This window comes from Macrosteles quadrilineatus, unplaced genomic scaffold (assembly GCF_028750875.1).
Source record: "Macrosteles quadrilineatus isolate MER2022 unplaced genomic scaffold, UCM_ALF_1.0 Scaffold_9__3_contigs__length_116548681, whole genome shotgun sequence".
Lineage (NCBI taxonomy): Eukaryota > Metazoa > Arthropoda > Insecta > Hemiptera > Cicadellidae > Macrosteles > Macrosteles quadrilineatus.
Window position 1 is genome coordinate 106305981 of NW_026542602.1, and position 23222 is coordinate 106329202.

Consider the following 23222-nt stretch of genomic DNA (forward strand, 5'->3'; position numbering starts at 1 on the left):
GACCCAAAACGAATATATCCACTCAAAACTCAAACTCGAAAATTTTGACGAAAACAATACTTTCTCCATATACTATGGTATAGGGGGAGAAAGTAAAAAAAGCCTGCCTCCTTAAGCAAACAAGAGAATAAAACTGCTCACTCACTCCACTCCACACCCAATAACTAACCACTCCACTCCACTAAACCAAACCAACTAAGTCCAAACCAAACAACCAACCACAACGATCGTTTCAGACCAATTATTTCAATTTCAAATATTTTTAAACAAACTGTTTAATTTTGTTTGTTTATGTTTATGTTTGTTTACATACATATATGAGGGACATACATAAAGGCGGCCGTGGCTATAATGCTTAAGAAAGAAGAGAATGAGATAAGAAAAAGAAACGAGAAAGTAGGAGATCAAGAAAAATCGTGTGAGTTAACTTACTAACTTAAACTTAGGCTACTCACTCACAGTTGAGTTAACTCGTATCTTTGCAGGTTTTGTTTTGGGCCAGTGAATTTGGCGAACGGAAATATAATAAGATCTGATCCTGATTCCTGATCTGAGGAAGAGGAACCGTTCGACTGTTCAGAGGGACTCAAACATTCAACTAGGCCCATTAATTTACCTGAGCATTCAGCTTATCTTTGTTTCCCTACATACCACTTCTAATGAAAGAAAACCACAGGTAAGTTGAGTAGAGTAGTCTTGTACAATGTAGGCCTAGGCCTAACTTAGTTAAAGTTAACTTAAAGCGTAGGCCTAGTTAAATTTAAAAAAGCCTAATTGGTTAAAGAACTGATATTTTTTATAGAATTTAATTTTGAAACTGGCCAATTATTAAGTCATAGCAGAGGGCAATTTTTTAAAGTCAAATCACAAAGCTAAGTAGCCTAAATCCATTTCATGCTGGGAAATTAAAAGTTGAGAATACAAACCAAGCTTCAATGATAACTTGGTAAGTTAGGCCTAGGTCTATTTAGTCTGATAGAGTTAAATTGACAAAGCAACAAGGGGTAATAGGTAGCAATTAAGTTAAGTTAATAGGTACCAGTACTTAAAGAGAAGAAGCAAAGACAAGAGCTTAAGTTTTACCTTATTGGATTTCAGCCCACTCATTGCATTTAAGGGGGGGGGGGGGGTTGGCTCCTAAAACACCAACTTCTAAAACACATAAAATACCTCATAAAACACCAACTCCAAACAAGTCTAAGCAGGATTCCTGCAAAGTCTGCAACAAAATAATTTTAGATGACAAAAGCAGCTCCATAGCTTGCGACATTTGTGATGCTTGGGTACATTCTGACATAAGTTAGCTTGTAGCCGTTTGAAAAAATCTATTTTTAGGCTAATTTCTAGCAAAGATTCCTATGTGTGTCTAGTTTGTATTAGGTTACACAAGAAAGGTAACAATCCACTTCCTTATGAGGTTATAAAAAATGAGTAGCCTAAGAAAGCTTGTGACTTGGCTGAGTCACTCTTGAAGGAAAAGAGGGAACTTGAGGAACAGCTAAATCTGAAAGAAACTAATTTTTTTGAGCTCAGTGACAATCTCTTGAATTCTAAACCAAGTGAAAATAGCTGGTCGGATGTGGTAAGTAGGAGGAAGGGATGTAGGGAACCGGCTGTGGCTGCTCCTGGTCACTCTCTGACTACCCCTAATTCATTTGAGGTGTGGGCGGGGAGGGGTCGCAGACGGCTGCAGGAGCACACAACAAAAAGTCTCCAACTAGTGTTATGCCTAAAAAGCGTGTGGCCCTAGTTAAGAAGCCTACTAAACTCATTAGTAGGCAAAAAAAGCCACGGTTAGTAATTGTTGGAGACAGCCATGCGAGACACTGTGGGGAAGAGTTGAGACACATGGGCTGCAAAGGGGGGTGCGGTAGTCAAGCTCAGGCTATCGTGCTGCTCGGAGCACCCATGGCCGCGGTGTTGGTTTCAGCTAAAAAGGAGTTTAAGGATATGACACCGAAGGACACCTGTGTTGTGGTTGGTGGAACTAACAATGTAATGGCTCAGTCCATTAATAATGTAAAACAGGTGTTTGCTGAAATAGAACAAACTCTGATCCAACCAAAAAACCTGATCCTTGTTGAAACACCCACCTTGATATCAAAAACTGTCCCAAATGAAAATATAAAGAAACAAAATACCCTGATTAGAGAATTTTGTGTCAGGAACAAGGTAGCCTACCTAAGCCTAAACTCAATGATTGATCGCAATTGCTACACAAAAAGCGGAATGCACCTAAATAAGCTTGGGACAGAAACTATGTGCAGTATAATCTAGCCTACCTGACTTCAATCGATTTGAATTTGAAACCAAAAACTCTAATGAGGAAGCCTGATTTACCTAAGCCTTCTGAAATTACAAAAAACTTACAATCTACTGCTGAAACCTCTCCAATCACAAATGACTCACAATTGACAGCCAACACTTCTGAAATTAAAAAAATCTCACAATTGGCAACCGAAACCTCTAAAATCATAACAAAAAACTTGCAACCGGCAACCGAAACAGAAAACACTTTGATCATAAGAACAGAATAAGGTTCACACAGAAAAACAATTTTAATATAACTCATTTGAGTGTAAGGGGAATCACAAATAAAATTGAACAAATCGAACATTTTTTAGAATCAGAAAACCCAGATTTATTTCTTATTAATGAACATGGTCTAGACCAAAATAGCTTATCAGAATTAAGAATAAAAAATTTGAATTTATTGCTGGTTATGGCAGAGAATATAAAAACATGGGTGGTTGTAGCAATTTTCAAAAATAAAAATTTCATAAAACTCGATAACCTTAAGTCCACAGACATAGGCATAAAATTTCTAAAAGAAACAATTTTTGAGTGTGCTGAAATAAGTTTTCCTGTGAGAAATAAACAGTTTGTAGTAAGTAGCTTCCATGTACAGGTCTCCATACAGCAGCAACCTTGATGAATACTTTAGTAAATTAAATGAATAACTACTTAAACTGAACATTAAGAATAAATATAGGCGTATAGTAGGCTACTGTAATAGGCTCAGATTTCAATATCGACTTGATCAAAGATGACAACACCTACCACAGATTTGCAACGCTGATTAAAAGTTTTGATATGAAACCAAACATTTTGGAACCAACTAGAATTAACGACACAACCAGCACATGCATAGACAATTTTTTAACCAACTTTGAAATATTATCAGCAGCAGTAAAAGAACCCCATATTTCAGACCACTGTGCTATCTCAATAGAAATAGGCCTACCTGAAATTATCTCAAACCGAAATAATATCTCAAACCAAAATAAAACCTTAGAAAAAAGAATAATTACCAATGAAAATCTTCATGAACTTAAAATAAGGCTACAGTCAGAGGACTGGAACTCAGTATATGATGCTCCTGATATTAATACCAAATATAATAGCTTTATAGAAACATTCAAATATTATTTTGATATCAGCTGCCCGAATAAAAAAACAAAACTTAATCTCAGTCGCAAAGGAAAAAACAAATGGATTGAACAATGAGATAATAGCTGCAAAGGAAAAATGTTCCAACAATACTCTGTATGGAGGCTGACAGGAATGGTATCTGACAAAGAATTATACCTAAAGCTTTAAAGATAAATATAAAAACAAAATACAGGAAAGTAAAATAAAATGGGCACACAATTGCATATCCAGCTCAAAAAATAAATCTATAGACTCTTGGAAGATTATAAAAACAGCATTAGGCCAAAAGAAAATTCAGACTCTAATAATATTATACTGAATATTGACAGTAACAAAATAGAAAATCCTATAGATGTGTGTGAAACCTTAAATGACTATTTTGTTACTGTTTCGAAGCTTGTCAACAAGGATCAGGAAACCCATGCCTTATCTGGTTTTAGGAGGAATGGCACTGCTGAACTTGGACTTGAATTTCATTTGATTACATCTGCTTACCTTCTGGATTTGTTCTCAAAGCTTCCATCTAAACACTCTAGTGGTGTAAATGGAATCAGTATGCATGTCCAAATATTGTAAATATTGTAGGGAGGAAGTGGCAGTTCCTCTTACCCACATAGTCAATTTTTCACTGACATCTGGAATTTTCCCTCAGAATTGCAAAACTGCAAAAATATAACCAATTTTTAAAAAAGTCAGACAAAACTGACCCGGGGAATTATCGCCCAATCTCTCTCCTACCAGTTGTTTCAAAATTGATTGAGAAAGTTGTTTCGGAGCAACTTTAGCAACTTCTTGGAAAAAATAACATATTGTGTGACAGACAGTATGGTTTTAGACGCAACAAATCAACAAAATTTGCACTCATTGATTTCATCAACAGCAGTATAGACGCAATGGAGGCTGGAGAAACAGTAGTTGGTTGTTTTGCTGATCTCTCCAAAGCCTTCGATTGTGTCGAACCTGCGATTCTATTGGAAAAATTGGCATCAATTGGAATCTCAGGACTTGCGCTGAAGTGGCTCACATCCTATATGAGCAACCGATTCCAAGTCACTGAGATTCAAAAAAACACAAATTCAAAAACTGAAAGAATTTCATCAACAAAAAAACTTATCTCAATTGGCGTCTCCCAGGGATCTGTCCTTGGACCTCTCCTTTTCTTGGTCTACATCAACGACATAACAGATACTGTTCAGCAGGACAGCGTCTACCTCTTTGCAGATGATACAACGTTGTTCGTAAGGGGGACTGACGACGCGGCCCTGGAGGCAGAATCTAATCAAAGAGCAAATGATCTGGCTGACTTTTTTTCCTCAAACAAACTCAAATTAAATTCACAAAAAACAGGATACATGTGTATCCAAACTGCAAAAAGACAAAATTTAAAAAATAATAGGACTCCGTAACCTATTAATTGGAGAGGATCAAATTCAAATTTCAAAAACTGCCGACTTTTTGGGAGTGAGATTGGACGATAAATTGAGCTGGGATGCACAAATAAAAAAACTGGAGGGGTCAACGGCTCGAGGGGTCTTTGTACTTCGAAGAATAAGGACCTTCGGAAACCTGGCTCTCTCTAAACTTGTGTATTTTGGCCTAATAGAACAACACATTTTGTATTCAATCATCCTATGGGCTCTGTGAAGAAGAATATTGATCAGATCTTTGTTTGGCAGAACATGGCAATAAGAGCAATCTTGGGCATGCCGCCTCGGACGAGCTGCAAAAATGTTTTTAAAGAACTTGGCTTTCTCACAGTCCCTTCACTTTATATCTATGAATCAGCTTGCTATATAAAATCACAGAACATTAAACCAACTTTTACAAATCACACTTACAACACACGAACAAAGGGCACACATGCAGTCCAACTTAAACTCACAAAATTTGAACACAAACCAGATTACACGGGAATGAAATTGTACCAGGCCCCACTGAAAAAATTACTTGAAATTCAGAGCTTAACAAAAGGCAAAGGACTATGGACGGAGAGATCATGTATCATGTGTGTATGTGTAAGTTAGCCGAGGCCTAAGTTACTAAAAATAGCCTAAAAGTGTAAATGTATCCTGCATTCTGGATTGCTTGAGCTATGCCTACCTATCATTTTGTGCTTCAAACATACTCAAACTTACTTTCCACCCTTTTTTATTTGACAAAAGGTAAGAATTTCTTTGTTGCTTGTTAATAAACCCAATGTTAATAGCCTAAGATAAACTATTATTATTATTACAGTTTAAGATCGGAACACTACCTATGTGTGTATTTTAACCTAAATATGAGTGAAGGGTGAGTGTAGAATGGTGTGTCATGCCTTCCTTGTGTTGTGGCTTTGTTATTGACTTAGGACCAGCTGTTTCATTAGTCAGGACCATTGATTGAAAGCCCATTAAATACAGCTGAATTTAGCTTGGAACCATCAAAAAGCTTGAAATTTTTTCAGGATTGGACCAGGCATCCTTTTGATTTAAGGCCTAGGTACCAGGCAAGCACTAAAACCACTGAGCTGGGCCATTCTTTGGAAAAGGACAGATTTCAATTTAATATTAATATTTTTTTATTTTAGATATTTTAATGTATGACTCTTTTTAATATTTACCCATTGCAATGGTCACACTAAATAAAAATCACTTTCCCAGATTTTTAGTATTTAAAAACTAGCATGTCCATGGAAGTGACAATAAGTCCACAGAAGTGATTATCGCAACTGCAAATTTTACAAATAAAGTTAAAAAACAAACATAGATTCTAGCAAATAGGTTAGGAAGAATGTTTGCTCTTATTTTTGTAGAGAAACACATAAACTACTGTAAATTAGTATTAGGTTTAATTGCCATTTAAAATAATAGTTGTTAAGTGCAGCAACGCGCGCCGGGTAACTGCTAGGTGTCCACAGAAGTGATGTCCACAGAAGTGATGATTTAGCATTTTATGCCTAAAGAGTCTAGCAAATAGGTTAGGAACAATGTTCGCTCTAGAGGATCACATAAACTAACATCAATTAGTGTATTAGGTTTAATTGTCATTTAAAATAATAGTTGTTAAGCGCAGCAACACGCGCCGGGTAACTGCTAGTGTCCACAGAAGTGATGATTTAGCATTTTATGCCTAACATAGAGTCAAGCAAATAGGTTAGGAACAATGTTTGCTCTTATTTTTGTAGAGAAACACATAAACTACTGTAAATTAGAGTATTAGGTTTAATTGACATGCATAATTGCCTTTAAAATGTGGTAACAGAAGTGACTATGTTAGCTCGACGAGCAATTAAAATTCTAGTTTCACTTGATATAAACAACTAATAACTGAACCAAACACAACCAAACTGATTCTATGTTCAAGATGGTTACTTCTTCTCTGTAAAATAAATAGTGAAAGTTGGCCAGTGCTGCCTGGTGGATTTTTCTGGAACTGTCCATAGGAGTGATGCAGGCTTTGGTGACCGAGTTTCTTTGTTTTTTTTTTACCTTTAATAGAATGGAAAGAGTAAAATAAACAAACAAATATTATATTCAATGTCTAGATAGCCAACAGCAATTGGGTTTAATAATTTTTATTTCAAATTTGTTAGTAAAATCAGCTAATCTTAAGCTAAACCTAGAGGGGGTGACTGTCCACAGAAGTGATATGTCACCTTCTGTGGACATAAAATGTTCATTAAATTTCATTTAGATTTTTTTCTTCTTTACATTAAGTATAAAAAAACTTTTACCTTCATATTTAACAACAAATTATGTATTTATTATCTTAATTTTTATTTATTATTCCTTGGTGACCGTAATCTGTCCTTTTCTGAAGAATGGCCCAGCTACCCAGTTTATTATAGGCCTACACTAAGCTAAACAATCAAGTTGGTGTTGAAGATTTAAAGTTAGAGCCTATTTTTTGTTTTGTTTTCAGTAAAACAGCTTAAATCAATGATGCCTACCATTAAAGAACCAATCCAGGTGTATTGCCGTTTGAGACCGCTGAATGACAATGAGGTACCTTGCCTTAAAGTTGTGTCTCCGTGTACAGTTCAGATGTCACCGCCTGAAAATGCTGTAAACTATCAAAATGGTTATGTCAAAGAAACACAGTACACTTTTAGCTACGTTTTTGATAGTGATGCCCCTCAAAAGACAGTTTTCAACAATGTTGCTCTTCCTTTGGTTGATGGAGTCTTACATGGTAAAAATGGACTGTTGTTCACTTATGGAATCACCGGTAAGTTGAGTTTAAAGTTAACAACATCTTCTAAGAAGGCTAGGCCTAATAGTTTGTTTTCCGTGTTTAGACTAGCTGTAGCTCTCAAGGGTTTGTTTATTATTTCTAGAGTTTTCAAATCCAGGTCATAGCACATGTCAGTCACAGTGTTAGATTATTTTAACTAAACTATGCATTAATATATCTACAGTTCTTACCCACCTCATAATATTATTTGTTACTTGTGACCTCTAACTAGGAAATTTTCAGTTTTTGAAATAAATGAATTTATTTCCCATATAACGAAACAGTAGCCTATACAATCATAATAATTGTTGAGAAATTTAAGGCTTTTGACATGATTTAAACACTTGTCAGTGCATCGAGTTAGATTCACTCCTTCTAAATTGATACAATGATATTTATTTTCCAGGCAGTGGTAAAACATTCACTATGACTGGAACACCAAGAGAATCAGGTATCATGCCCAGAGCATTGGATGCAATTTTCAACAGCATTGGCCATCTACAAGCCAAGAAGTATGTGTTCAAACCTGACAGACTCAACGGTTTTGAGGTCCAAAGTGATGAGGACGCAAAAATGGATGGCATCAATGAAATCCATTCACAAGTGTTGTCATCTAAAACTCCAAGGAAATTTAATAGGTACATAATTGTTATAGGCCTACTAAGTAACAGGCCTATATAATGGTTGGTAGTTCTAATTTGGCATTATTACTTAACAAGTTCGTTGCGAGATTCCCATTGGTGGGGCGGTTGGAAAAGGCGACGCAGCCTCGGCGCGCCTGTGAATCAGCGAATGCAATAGGCGTTAAAATATTTCAGTCTTGACAGCAGCAAAAAAACTGGCGGTAATGGTTCTGTGTTGGGTACCCCAAGAGTGGACATAGTTCATTGAAAAACTCACAGATTGTGTAGAACTCACGATTTGAACCTGCCCATGTAGAAAGGTTCCTCAACGCTACACTCCTCATTGTAACACCTTAGCCAATTGAGCTACCATGCCAGTCTCAGCCTACGCTCTAAGCATGCAGGTGATATTCAACGAAGAAACACCCCGAGCTATAGGCTCCTACTCGAGATCAGGTTTTAAAGTGTTAAGTCTTGGCCAAAGTTTGGCTAACTTTGAATGTCAAAAAAGACTTTCCTATCCCCTGCATAACAGAACACTATATTTTAGGGACATTTCCATATAACTTAAGTTAGGAGGTAACACGGAGACTAGGTAACTAAGTTACAGTGAATTCGCCATAGGCTATAAGGGCTATTACCGTAGGTCTCATGATAAGACTTAGACTCGAGAACAATTTTCTTTTTCATTTTGATATCCCCAGAGGCCAAAAACACCACCCCTTTAGAATATTTGTTCACACACATATATAGGCCTATTAATGTCCATTAGCACGATAACTTGAGTAAAAATTATCTGATTAAATTTAGTACAAACATGTAATCCTACATATCCAAACAAGTTCTTGAACCAGCATGATCTGACTATTGGAAAGAGGTTTAATTGTGAGTTTTATGGAGTAAAAATTCAATTGGGTTTTCCCATTTTTGACCCTTGAACAATTTCACAGCGCTACAGAGCTGTAATTTGTGTTCAGTCATCCTGTTCACAAATGATGCCAGTAAGTAAAGAGGAGCCTCGTTGCAGCGTACAAGTGAACTAAGGAGTTATGTTTAATTTTATAGGGAAAAGAAACGAAACCCATGATCATTTGCCCATTTATCATTGACATAGGTAAATACATTCCCTGCATACCTACTTGTTTTTGGTAATACCCCTTCTCTCCCAACAGACAATCCTTGATAGCATGCTTGTAGCATGTAAAAATGTATACAAAATAAGCTTCATTGTTTCACTCATGATCAATGTTGATTAAAAAAATAAATAAACACAACTCTACTAAGCTATAAGTTATTGTTGGTCTAACTTCCTAAGCTACATGCACTAGCTGGATTCTTCAGATTGTGTTTTATACATATCCTTTTTATTGTGTTTCAGACAGGAGAGTGAGTGGGCCAATAGGATTGCAGAGGAGGTTAAAATAGAAGATGTTCATGAAGACAACATGTACGCTGTGTTTGTAACTTACATCGAGATCTACAACAATTCTGTATTTGATCTTTTGGATGATAACTTTGAAGAATTCTCTAGGGGCAGGTTCGTTGCAACATTTTGTTTACAGACTCTTTAGCCTACTGATAATTTTTTGACCTTTGCAGGTAAATGAATGTAAAGTAGGCCTACAGTATACTTTATCTCATTTGAAGGGACCCTTGCCTGAACTGGAATTAATAGGGAAAGCCGAGTATGGCTGTACAGAACCTCATGTTTGGTTGTTATAGGGGGTTTCTATAGTTTTGAAATATTAAACGGTATTTAAATAAAAATATATTATCTAGTAATACTTCATTTTTCACTACGAGACTGTAATTATAACAGTGGTGACTAATTTTGATTGAATCCCCACATCATTATCCTGCCCGATTGGCAAATGTTCATAAAACATGTTTCATTAAGGAAATAATTAATGTTTGCCTGTTGGTGTTGATGATGATTGGAGTGTCCAATCAATACAATACTATTTACCGTCTTATTTAGGCCTACATAATTACCTTCTTGTAGTAGTGTACAGTATAAGCTTAAATATATCTTTTAAGTGTAATTGAACAACCATTTTGACTTAGATTCAATGTATAATAAAACAAACCATTCTGATTAAGAACTTAAGAAGTTATTATAAATGAAACGGCCTAATTGAATTAGCAAGAGCCTTGATGCATGCTTAACCTTTTACTATCAAAATGTATCGTATTTTGAATGCTGGAAAATTTGTGCATGACTTAAGTGCCCAGCGCTCTAAAAAAGCTACTTTAGTCCAGGGCATGGGGGATGATGCAAGATATCTCACTGTGTTCCTAGAATGACATGTGTGAATATAGGGACTAGTTTGGTATTCATTATGGATTGCGTTTTGCAGAGGTCCACAGAGCAAATTGGTCCGGGAAGACGGAGCCAAAAACATGTATGTCCACGGGGTTACAGAGGTGGAGGTGAAGAGCACAGATGAAGCTTTTGAGGTGTTCAACAAGGGCCTGCGGCGGCGGCGAATGGCACACAATACGCTGAATGCCGAGTCTAGCCGCAGTCACTCGGTGTTCACTGTGCGGGTGGTCCAGGCGCCGCTGGACGCGTGTGGGGAGACTGTGATGCAGGACAAGCGTAGGATCAATGTCAGTCAGCTGTCTTTTGTGGACCTGGCTGGCAGTGAGCGCATGAACCGAACCAACACCACAGGGCAGCGGCTCAGGGAGGCTGGTAAGTGACATGAAATTTGTGGAATACAAGCCAAAAATGTTTTCCAACTTTTAGTTTTCTTGAGATCTTTTCTTTTTTGCTAAACCGTAAAATATGTTATCGATCGGAGAAGTTTGTATGTAACATTTGTGTCCAGTAACATAAAAGTATATACCTTGACATATAAGTGATTGTCACCTTGTTGAAATAAGGGAAATGCAGTCCTTGTCACCACACGTCCAATTCACACACAAACACATAAAAAATACCAAAATAAAAGTAACAGACTAAAGTTCTGCTCTATTTCCTATGTTTGAGCGCACCAATATCAACGAGCAGTGTTTTCAAGGTTACCCTACTTTTCTCACATTTACCTGTTTTGAGTGATGCTCAAACATAGGCTACTTATCTAACTGAATTAATGACCTCACCTACAAACCAAGTCTTAAAAAATTGTCAATTGAATCCATTAGTCATTATTGCATCGCTTGTTTCTTTATCCTCTTACTGCTATAAAAGTTTTATTCTTATTTTCTTGCATGGCGTTTTAAATGTGAGTGTGTGTTTTTTTTAATTAAAACTCATCCTTAAATAGTGTTAGCCAAATTAATGTGAATACTGACAGGAAAAAAAATTTCATGATGAACATAACTTTCACATCGAGACAGCTTTGCCTGTATGGCCATACAAAACTTACTAAGAACACTATTGTGTGTTATTGGAGCTGTGAGGCAAAACTATCTATATTACTAAACCATTATATACACAGCAACACACACAACACATTACATTGATTGTGCTGTAAGTAGCAGAAACCAGTATCTTGTTGTAGTTAAAATCAATATTCTCATGCAAACCGAGACATCTTTTATGAAAGCTTCTATTGGTTGTATGCAAATAATACTTCTGGCAGGTCATTATTTGGTTTATATCTCTATATTATCTCTATATTGTCTTGGGTTCAACAATGGTCACTTCATTGGTACAATCCTAAAGACTTAAGATAAGACAAACTGTTGATCTCACTTGTTAGAAAATGGAAAGGGGCCTCCAAAAGATCTATAATACATCAGCATTTGGCAGCCATCCGGTGTACGAATAGCTTATTTTTCCACAAGTGATAGTTTGACCGTCAAATCTATTGACCTTCCATCTCACTCAGTTACCAATCCAATGGTCTTTCACAAAAACCAAAACTTAAGACTTATCAGATATACATTTTATTCATTTGCCATTTAACGCAGTGTGCTTGGGCAATAGTGTCAAATCTGAAACCATAGAATTCCTTTCCAACAAAAAGTCAACATCATTGCTAAAGAATTTGGTAAGGTGTAATTTCTCATCTGAATATTTGTTGCAAATATAGTTTTATTGTTGAAATTTTAAAATGAGATACCAAGTAATTGTTTGTTTTTAGGAAACATTAACAACTCATTGATGACTCTACGCACTTGCCTGGAGATATTACGAGAGAACCAAGCCAATGGCACAAACAAGCTGGTACCATACAGAGACTCCAAGCTGACTCATCTGTTCAAGAACTTCTTTGACGGAGAGTGCATCGTACGTGTCATCGTGTGTGTCAACCCTAGATCAGACGACTATGACGAGAACATTCACGTGATGAAGTTCTCTGAGATGAGCCAGGAAGTGCAAGTGGTCAAGCCGACACCTCTGCGGAATATTGACAACTTGCCAGCTGGCCGACGAAGGGCAAACCAGGTATGTTGACCACAGAGACACTCGCCACTTAATACTTTATAGCACACACCTTTGTTTGGAGTTTACCTTGCCTAGAAATTAGATATACTAAACCTCTATGTAATAACTAAAGTGTCAAAGGCATCACATAATACCACCTCCATTACTCCTGCTAAGGGATGGACAAGACTGGATTTTAAGTTCAAGTCGAGATTGTTGATCTTTTTTTACTATCAGGAATTATTCGTTTGGGCAGTTTCACAATGGTTGATAAATAATAATAAAACACTATTAACACAACACCTAATGTATTGTACAATACCTAATTATTTATTACAAAAGTTGATACAATAAGAGTTTACAAAATTACAAAAGCTTACAAGAACATAAATAGTTCTAAAAATCTTAAATAAGAAAAAATAAAATAAAACACCTTTGCCTTTAATGTAAAACTGTAACATGCACACCAAAACTTGTATTTTGCAAACTTGCTGCTGTAATGTAAAAAATATCTGTAACACTGGGTGAAAACATTTTATACAACCTTAAAAATATGTTATATATAATTATATGTTTTTTTTCAGATTTTCAAACGTGCAATGGCTAATCTAAATGAAGCCAACAACGAGAACATTCCTATTGATGTGGGTGTGAATGCTGTCTACAGGTTTGTCATCTTTGATTTCTATTATTTATCCATAAGAAATCAATTTAAATAAATTTTGAAGGCCATATTTTTATGAACCACGTGACACTTAACATAAAAAAGTTCAAGTTTGTGTTGAGTTGCAATTAAGCGTAAACATAATGTTGGAACCTATTTGTTCTCTGAACAAGGTTTTTAAACTCTATTTTAAACTGTATCTCTTATCTAAATCTAAAATTAAATCCAATGATAACAACATTTTGCTTGATCGGACCAAGGGAACAGGGTTTTATGGCGTGAGAATTTGTTTTCAAAACATAAAATTTTCCCACTTCTTTCCAAACAGTTTTGAAGAGCTTAAAAAAATAATTTAGTATGTTGAAGTGTTTTTTTTTTTTCATTATTGGTTACGGAGAAAATTTAAAAAAATGTATATTTAAAATTCCCATGTTATTAATTATTTTGGAAATTAAATAAACTGTTGTAGTTTGCTCATTTTTATGGATGTTAATCAAATTTGGCAAATTTATTTATTTCACCCTATATTATTTGGCCAACAAAAACATTTTTTACCTTACCTATAGCAGCAAATCTAAGAAATCTTTAAATCTAATGTTTCTTGCAGTTCTCCAAGCAGGCACAGCTACTAGCTACTAGTTCTGTCATAACTCTGTATTTGCAGGCACTGTTATTTATTTATCACTGTCTGATGTTTTCAGTGCCTCCTGCCGGTTCTTTATCGCTTGAAGTTTGTTTTTGTTGTTAGCCTAGCCTCCCAGTTCCCTGACCTCTGCCTGGTGGGGCCCGAGGACGACCGACTGTTAAAGAACCTGATGACATTCCTGGAAGTTGAAATAGCAAGAAAGAAAAAGATGGACGTCGAACTTGAAACCAAAGGTATTGTGTTGGGTACAGTTTGAATTATAACATGTATGGTAGGATAATACAGCTTTACACATTTCATAACTTTAATAAAGTAATTTAGGCACTGTATAAGTTTGAAAAAATGGGCAAGCAGAAATTTTTACGAAAGAAATCTAGTCAGACTAGTAGGCCTACAACTAAATACATTTAGGTCCAGGGGTTTACAGGTAGAAATGGGCAAACAATGTTACACACTGATACACTGATGTTTGGTCCCAGTGTAGGACTTATAAGAAAGTAGATTGGTGAGAAAATATTTTATCATTCACCATTTTTTTCTCATAAGTTTTCAAAAAATTCCTATACTGTACTAGGACAAAAACGAAACATAAGTGTGTTAAGTTATGTAATTTTGTTGTATAGATTACCATGTGAGTTTTCTGAGTTAGGTCTTAATCTTTCGTGAACTTGTTTTGGTATTTGAACTTATTTGTATCGTTTTAAGTGATAATATGCTTAAATGTTTCTGATGACTAAAATGTGTTTTTGAAAGTTTTTTGAACTTTTAAATTTTGGAAATGGAGCTTTAAGGCCCTGAAAATATTATAGTAGGCAATATATTAGCAACAAAAAAGGGATGCTACTTAATAGTTGTAACAATCCTGAAGACAAGAATTATTATATTCTAAAATCTTGTCCAAAGGAACTTCTAAGGCTAGGTATCCGTTAAAGAAGAAGAAATGGATTCACAGCTTTACCGAGAAAAGAGTTCCAGTCAGTTGAAAGCACAAAGAATGTTCTCAACACAAAAAACTTGATATTTCGTCTCTACCAAGGGTTTTTTCAGAAGGAGCCCTGGTAGGTAGGAAATATCAAGTTCGTCGTGTTGTGAACATTCTTTATGCTTTCAACTACCTGGAACTTTTTTCTTAGGGAAGTTAGCTGTGTATCCATTCCTCCTTCCTTAATAGACCTATCTATTCCTAAGCCAAGTGCTTTTTCCTCCAAAAACCTAAAGCTAGGTATTGCAACTACTATGTACATTACCACTTTAGTATGTTTTATTTAGCTATATTGTCAAGAGCTTTGTATCTTCAACCTGTTTGTTTGTATGTCCTAAACTTAATAGTCTTTTGCACTGACTCAAACCACAGATAAAACGTACTCCTTTAGTAGATTTGTCATGCTTATGGAACAGCTGAAGCTGATAGTATTTTCCAACTCATTAGCTCCCTGTCTTATCAATAGTTCTAGCTAGACTGCATTTCAAAACTTCATGTTTTTTTTTATGACTGGCCAACCAACATCATGCTAGTGTAATTTCATCAAATTGTTCGTAGTAATGGATTTCCGTGACGTGCTGATGAAGAGTGAGGAAGAGTTATTGATACTTACTCATAAAAGCAGTTTACTCTCCTCCGAAGTTGGAACTTACAAAGAAAAGGTGAGATTGACTTAATAACTTTTAGGCGTTGAGTTTTTCCATCAATTACATTCATCTTTTTAAGATTGTTATGTACAATGATAGGGATCAGCTAGCTTACCTGGTAGACAAGAGTCCAGATTAACTTAGGTACACACATAACACAACACAGAAAAACTTAATATTTCGTCCCAGTTAGGGACTTCATCAGAAGGGAGAAGAAAGAAGACTGGCAGTTAAAGTTCAAATTCAAAAGTTCCACAACAGTGTTGCCAACTTGGCAATGATGAAGTCCCTAACTGTGACAAAATGTAAAGTTTTTCTGTGTTGTGTTATGTGTTTTATGTGTGTACCTAGGTTAATCTGGACTCTAGTCTATTAGGTAAGCTAGCTGATCCCTATCATTGTACATAACAATCCTAATCAGCCAATTGGCCTTTCCTTAGCTATTCATATTTTTAAGTCCTTGGAATTAAAATTATTTTGTTTGTGTCATCAATGAAGTGTATGCCCAATTTTAATTGCATGAATTAATTAGCATATCTCTAGTTTACTGTATTAATATAAAATGGTGTACATAAGTAACATTACATTACCTGATCTCTGGAGTAATTCTTGTTTGACACCATTAAGGATTTGTATAGGGGTTTCCGTTATTGTGTGTGTAACTTGGATGGTTTTTATGGCTCTGCACACACTGGTCAGATTTGTGTGTTTGTTTGGGGTTCAGTCACACATTAGCTACTATTAGAATTGGACTGAAATTTGCCATGATGATAGCTCACATTTCTGATTAACATATAGGCCTATTCTTATCTCAACTGCAATAATCATTTTATACTTATACGCCAACCCCGTACAAAGGACACTCTGCTAGTATCAAATAATATGAATAATTTCTATATACAGTAGAACCCCGGTTAACCGAAACGGTTCTATAAAATAATACAGGGGCTAAAATATAGGTAATATGTAATGTAAAATGCTTTAGTAACTTCTGTTGTTTGGTTTAAGGTATTTTCTAAACAATTGTAACACATTTCTGTAGCTGAAATAAAATACTGTAGGCCCTATTATATTGACATTGTTTTTAATTCATTTTTCCAACTCGCCGTGGTAATATACTATACTCCTGGATAAATTGGTTATCCAAAATGGCTCTCCCCCCTTTATTTCGGTTAACCGGGGTTCTGCTGTACAATTGATTTAGTCTCCCTACAGTTATTAGGGCAATAAACGGAAATATTCCTGGTTAGAGCCTACAGCTTAAAGTGCTTGTTTGGTTATAGGTTGCCAATCTGGAATCACAACTTGTCAAGAAGGAAGTGGAACTTGCCTCACTGAAGAAGCAAAACTCTGGTTATGAGAGGGTCATCAAGAGATTGCAAGAGGATGTGAGTTCTTTACATTTTTGTTTAAACTTTTATCAGTTAGAATACATCATGAGTTGTAGGATATGCCTCGTTTCTGCTAGTACTAAGTGTCTTAGCATTGTTTTCAGATAAACGGGATTCTGCCTCGTAGTTAAATTGGTAAAGACTGTTTAGGTCAATCATGAGGGTTTTATGCAAAGAGTTTTAAACCTTGGACAGGACCTTATTTCTAGAAAATGATCAGCCTGATTATGTGTTTAATAAGTTCTACTTGTGATTTTCAAAACCAGAAATTTCAAATCTCAAAACAGCAAACACAAAAAATTTAATCCTAAATTTCAAATCTCAAAACTTAACGCAAAACTTTTACTTGTCTGGTAGGCCTTGGGTTACAAAAAATACAGGTAGTAATAAAATGTTTATTTACTATGCAATCAAAATTGAAAGAAATCAAATGGACTCCTCACTTGGTCTTGACATAATTACATTAATAACATGTTTAACACACTTTAAGCAAACCTTTTTAACTCAAACTTTTTTTCCATAAAATCTTGGTTTTGAATCTCGAAACATGCTTATCAAATTTTGAACTTTTGACTTGAATTTTTGAACAAAAAACTTTTTTCAATAACAGGTTTGACTCACCACTAGTGGATGGACACCGTTAATGAGAGTAAAAATAAAATAAAATCATGTTGTTTTTACCCGTGCAGTGCTCAGGAAATATCAACATATATTAGGTACCGGTACTTTATTTAAAAGTAAGCCTACATATTCATGAATGTTTATAAATAATTGAATACATGCATTCCACTGCACTATTTATTAAATAACTTCTTGATCAGCAAATAACTTCTTGATCAGCATTGTACGTGTTATTAAATTTACGGAAAGTAAATAAAAGAAACGTCTTATAACACTTAAAACATATATTTACGCTTATACTGTTACTCACAAGACGGTAAATATACAAAAACGATGGTAAGTGGTGATCGATTTCGATTGGACACTCCAATCATCATCAGACCCAATAGGCGAATGACAAGAATCTTGAATGGCGTCCCTACTTATACCCTATTGGCTACCGGAAGCACCGGCCAATACATTTTTATAAGTACAACTGGAATCAAAATGTATTTGTTCATTAATCAACTTATTTCTATCTTTACATTTTTCCTTATAAATATACAATTCCTCCCAAGCATTCATTACATATCCTTTCTTACAATTCTTTAAAATATCTAGACTATCCTCCATTTTTCCTAGTGAGTGCCCATTTTGTAACAGGTGTTGTGCGACATTTGATCTTTCCGGTTTGTTGTTCCTCCACGCAGATATGTGGTTTTTGAAGCGGTTTACGAAGTTCACAGTCTGTCCAATGTAGAAGCTATCACAATCGTTACAATTGATTTTATAGATGCCCGAAGTGTCAAATTTGTTACAATCTTCTATTTTTGGATGCAGTATTTTACTCATGGTGTTCTGAGTCCTGTAGGCTATTGAAACTCCGTATTTCTTGAATCTGTTAGCAGTCCTTTGTGTTGTAGTCCCCGTGTAGCCCTGGTAAAACTATTTATTATTAATCAATCACAACAAACGTAATCTAAACCTAATTTCTATAATTAATTGAGTTTTAGAATCTTTTAAAAGAACTAAAATAAATAAATAAGTTTGCAAACTAACTGCAAATAACTTACATTTCTGCTTCTTAATTTTCAACATTGCAAACTTTGTCCGTCTGCTTAACTAACCACCATTGCATGATTTTTAACAACCAGCTTCACGAGAAAGACGCAGCTCTTAACAAAAGACTTCAGGACAGGGAGAGGGAAAAACAGAGGTATCAGTCCAAGATTGCACAGACTGCTGAGAAACTCAACCAGCAAATGGACAAGAAACTGACTGATCACAAGAGGAAGATAGAGGTAAGATGGGAACTGGGTAGGCTACTGAAATAATGAGAAGGAGGTAAAATATAATTGACTGTTGACAACCTGACACGTGTGTAACAGGAAGGGTTCTTACAGGATTAATATTTTGGGTTTGCTTATAGCATAGTCTAATACCTTTAACATTGAATATTGATACACCTGGACATTCATTTCTCATGCTAAAGTTGTCTCAATTTAAAAAAAATATAAAAATGGACGTTGATGTGAGCCACCGACGGATTGTGTTGACATTATCATCATCTCCCGGGATTGCGCTAACGTCATTGTCGTCGTCTGCAATGGCGGCAATATCGGTAATTTTCCGGTATTATCGGTGACGGGTTTTGGTACCGACATTTCACCATCGGTTCTCGGTTCCGCAGAACCGACATTTGACTAGAAGTACCAACCCATCACTAAATATCACATATGTTTTTATTTGACAATGGTGAGATTTCCCTATTGAACCTCTAGTTTAGATACATTTTGTATAAAAAAAACTTCAGAATTTTATTCCTTGGGGCTGGTTTAGTGGGAATCATTTCGATTTAATCACTGTGGGACTATCAGTTTGACTTAAATCAATAGTAGACATCCTACATAATTTTCTCTAGATATAAAATGGCTTAACCAATCCAATTCATCGTTAGCTACTGATTTATACAAACAAGAATTGAATAATCTTACAAAACTGTCGAGTCATCCAGCACTTAATGTGAGATCACAGACTGTCTGTACGTACTTGAGATCAAGATGAAGTCAAACTCTGATTTATCTTTACAGATGGAGATGAAGAGCAAAGATCGCAAGTTGCAGCAGGTGAAGCGTATCTTGTCAGACGAGTCTTTGAACACTCCCACTCCTCGGTCACTGGACACTCCCAGTGCATACAATATACGAACACCCTCAACTGACTGTATCACTACCCCTTCCAGTGTCACGGTCCGCAAACGGGTACGTCAAACAAAACAATATGTACTATTAGTTCACCAAGTTTCCTCTGTCTGGCAAGAGATATTTTAGACAAAGCAAGGGTTCAAATTGCTTGGGTGGATTTAAAGAAGGCCCCACAGTTGGTACTTTGATTTTCTACTCTTGATAGCCTATTTTTAGTAATCTCTTTATTTTTAGTAGTGCTCTAAATTGACTACCCCCTGTAGGTTACAGTACTGGAACTGGATTGGTATTAGTTTCATGAACCACATTTCAGAACGTGTTTACAATAAGAATTTGTTTACAATAAGGTAGAAATACGCCGAATGTCAGTCCTTGAATTTTAAACTTTTAGGTACGAATAAAACTTATTTCTAAATAGAACTGAAATAAATACATTTAAAGGTTGTAATAGATGTATCAGTTCTATTTATGTTTATCCTATTGATATGTGTTTTACAGGCTGCTATGTACAACACTCCAGCTCCTGCGACTCACACCAGAACACCAGCAGTCAGCAACCCACGCTTCCGCAGGTTAGTCTCATACTTCGCACTGATAAATAGCTCTAGATTCAATAAATCTGTTCATGGCAGTAAACAAAATGGAATCTGTATGAAAATACTAAGATCCTGTTGGTTTAGGAACCATTTAGTAATGTTTTATTTTCGTCTTAATAATTTCAACATTTTAAAGTTTCTTTCGGGTTTGAAATTATTCTTGTGTGATCAGTTTTTGCTTAAAGTCAAAAATGTGTCAGCTATCAATATACTCTTTGTAAAAGAGAAAAAAATAGGCTATGTAAAATCAGAGAACATTCATTTTACAGTATAATATATAGATTATATTTTTTTTATTCATGAATCAGATGTTCATCACTATTAGATACAAAAATATACTGAAGATTGAATATTCACAGAATATGCTGTGAAATTTTTTTTTCTTTTGACCCTGATTATCACTTTATTTTTCAGTCAATCTCATACTGACTCGGCCAGAAAATTGAGGTCAATTGCTGAGGGTTTAAATCCTGGAAGGTCTAATGAGACCAACGGCATACAGTTTGCAATTTGGACGAGTAGCGGAAGGTCTAAAATACTCGTAACCTAGCCTAACCTAACCTGATCTAGCCTAGCCTATATTGTTTAAATATATATTTTTATAATTTTGATACGAATGAAGAAAGTCATGGTACACTTACCTCGTAGTAATTTAATATGGCATCAATTATACCATGATTACATTCCAGGTCCAGGTCAGTAGGAGAGGAGAGGTGGCTGGAACACAGACCTCGTGCTCCTGTACCTCTCAACACTGTACTGCAACCTCGTCTGCCTCGCCGCAAGAGTATTACACGTCTGACTGACCCAAGTGATCTCAACAACAAGGAGAAGTATTGTCTGATGACACAGGAGCAGGACAGTGACGGGGATCTCGAGACCTGCCTTTATAAGGTACAGGAGATATCAGTAAACATTTTCTTTGTTTTTCCTTTGTTCTGTTCAGTTAGGGAAAGCTACCTGTGTGTAGGTCTGTAAGTGTAAAGTGTTGTGTTTCCAGAGTGGACTCATTCAGGTAAGCTTGTGATCTTCTAAAAAATAATTTAAACCTAAGCCTGTGGGTAACAAGCTTTAGATTTCTCAATAAGCTCCTACACATATGCTCTTCCTGACACTACTAAAACAGCGTATTCCTATATGGGAAATTCGCAAAAAAGTTTACCCGTATGGTTTTTAACCAAAAATCATATAGGCCTAGCGTGTAAAAAGTGCAAAACATAAAAGTAAACTTATTGATTCCTCAATTTTCCTCAAAACAAACAATAATATAAATTGCAAAGATAACAGTTTTCATACAGTCTCAGCTTCACTGAAAGGTAAAAAAGCATAAAACGTCGAATCAGTTGACAGTGAAAGAGTTAAATGAACCAGAGATTGATAATCTTTTAAGCTTATGGACTGAACTGACACATTTACCAGCAGTTGCAACAAACCAACTGACACAGTCAATAGTAGCTACAAACGTTATTCCATGAGAGCCTTTTGGCCATTTGTCCTGAATGGTTAGATTATACTCTGTGAGAACGTTATGATATAGATCCCAGTTATTAGTTTTCTTAGCTCACCTGAAATGGGCCCTCTCTCTCTCCTCCTAAGAGATGCAAGACTCCACCAACTAGCCCTATTGCTCTTTCCCTTGCGTAAGGAACAGTTATCCTCGAAGGATGTTATTATGCACCTGGCGAGACGGCCTGACTCATCAAAGTGCCTCAGTGTTGATGTGTTGTGTGTTCAAGTTACCTGGGCTCCTGTATGTGCGAACTTCATTGCAAAAATTCCTTATCTTAAAAACAATGTGCCGAGTCAGACAGGGATGGCTCGAGAGACACTGACTCCCAGTTTACTAATCTTGGTTGTTTTACAGGGTGACGTTGTCCCCACTTGCAGTGGCGGCACTCAGGTGATTTTGAACGATGTCGAAATTTTAAAACAAAAGTCGCCCTCCAACTCTCCTACTCGCAAACGTAGTGGCAACTATGTTGAGGAGAACATGCAGGACAAGTGTTTTATATCCATCGAAGGCCACGCCAAGCGGTCCAAACACTAGGCTCTCACCAAGTGATAAGTCTCGTTCTTACAATGTATCAGGTTTATACTCCTTCCAATCTCATTATGAAATTTAATAATTTGTTGTATTAGTCCTTTGAATTATATATTAACACAACAAAGGCCTAATCAAACTGGTTAAGGGCAAGTACAACTTGTAACAGTATTTTTACTATTAGTATTAACATTCGCTTTTTACTTAGGATTCACTGTTTTGTTATATATAGATTGCTCTCTAATTGTGAAATGTAATGATTCTGTGATTTAATTATATGACATTGTTTTTGCTATATGGAACAAATTTGAAATATTTTTTTTTTTAGAGTGTAACTTAGTTTAGTAATAAATTAAGAGTAAACTAAAGATCTATCTAGTGACGTTTCTAGTGTAACTAAAGTGTACATGGTTTTATAATTCATAGTTACCCTACAAATACGGGGACAATACATTTTTAAATGACAAAAGTAACTCAAAAGTCTCATACTATTGGATATGTATAAACATCATAGTTACAATTTATTTAACAAATTATTTTTTGCTTTAGTTTTAATCCACATTGTAGTAGTTGTCTTGAGAACATTTAATTTGCCAGCACATTGTCTGCTATTTATTTGAATGTGCATTGTGCACCCCTTTCATTCATTTACTAACTAATAGAAGTTTATAAATTCAAATTTACACCATTGTCATTTAAAACAGCAGTGTCTGAGTATTATGGCACGGCACATAACAGTTAAATCATGTTCTTATTCTTACCTTAAAATATAAAAAATAATATTAAATTAGTTCTTTAATGTAGTCTAA

The 23222-nt window shown here is 35.6% G+C and overlaps 1 protein-coding gene across 1 annotated transcript; it reads left to right on the top strand.

The window, feature by feature from the left end:
- The first annotated feature begins 272 nt into the window (after nucleotides 1-272).
- On the top strand, nucleotides 273-22895 carry LOC129002532 (kinesin-like protein KIF23). Its single transcript, XM_054430405.1, has 15 exons — nucleotides 273-676; nucleotides 7333-7638; nucleotides 8051-8282; nucleotides 9646-9804; nucleotides 10625-10962; nucleotides 12359-12663; nucleotides 13227-13309; nucleotides 14055-14185; nucleotides 15493-15596; nucleotides 16865-16969; nucleotides 18727-18873; nucleotides 19663-19833; nucleotides 20275-20348; nucleotides 21062-21266; nucleotides 22237-22895. Exons 2-15 carry the CDS (start codon nucleotides 7350-7352, stop codon nucleotides 22417-22419), a joined length of 2526 nt encoding a protein of 841 aa, XP_054286380.1. The 5' UTR covers nucleotides 273-676; nucleotides 7333-7349; the 3' UTR covers nucleotides 22420-22895.
- The last annotated feature ends 327 nt before the right edge of the window (nucleotides 22896-23222 follow it).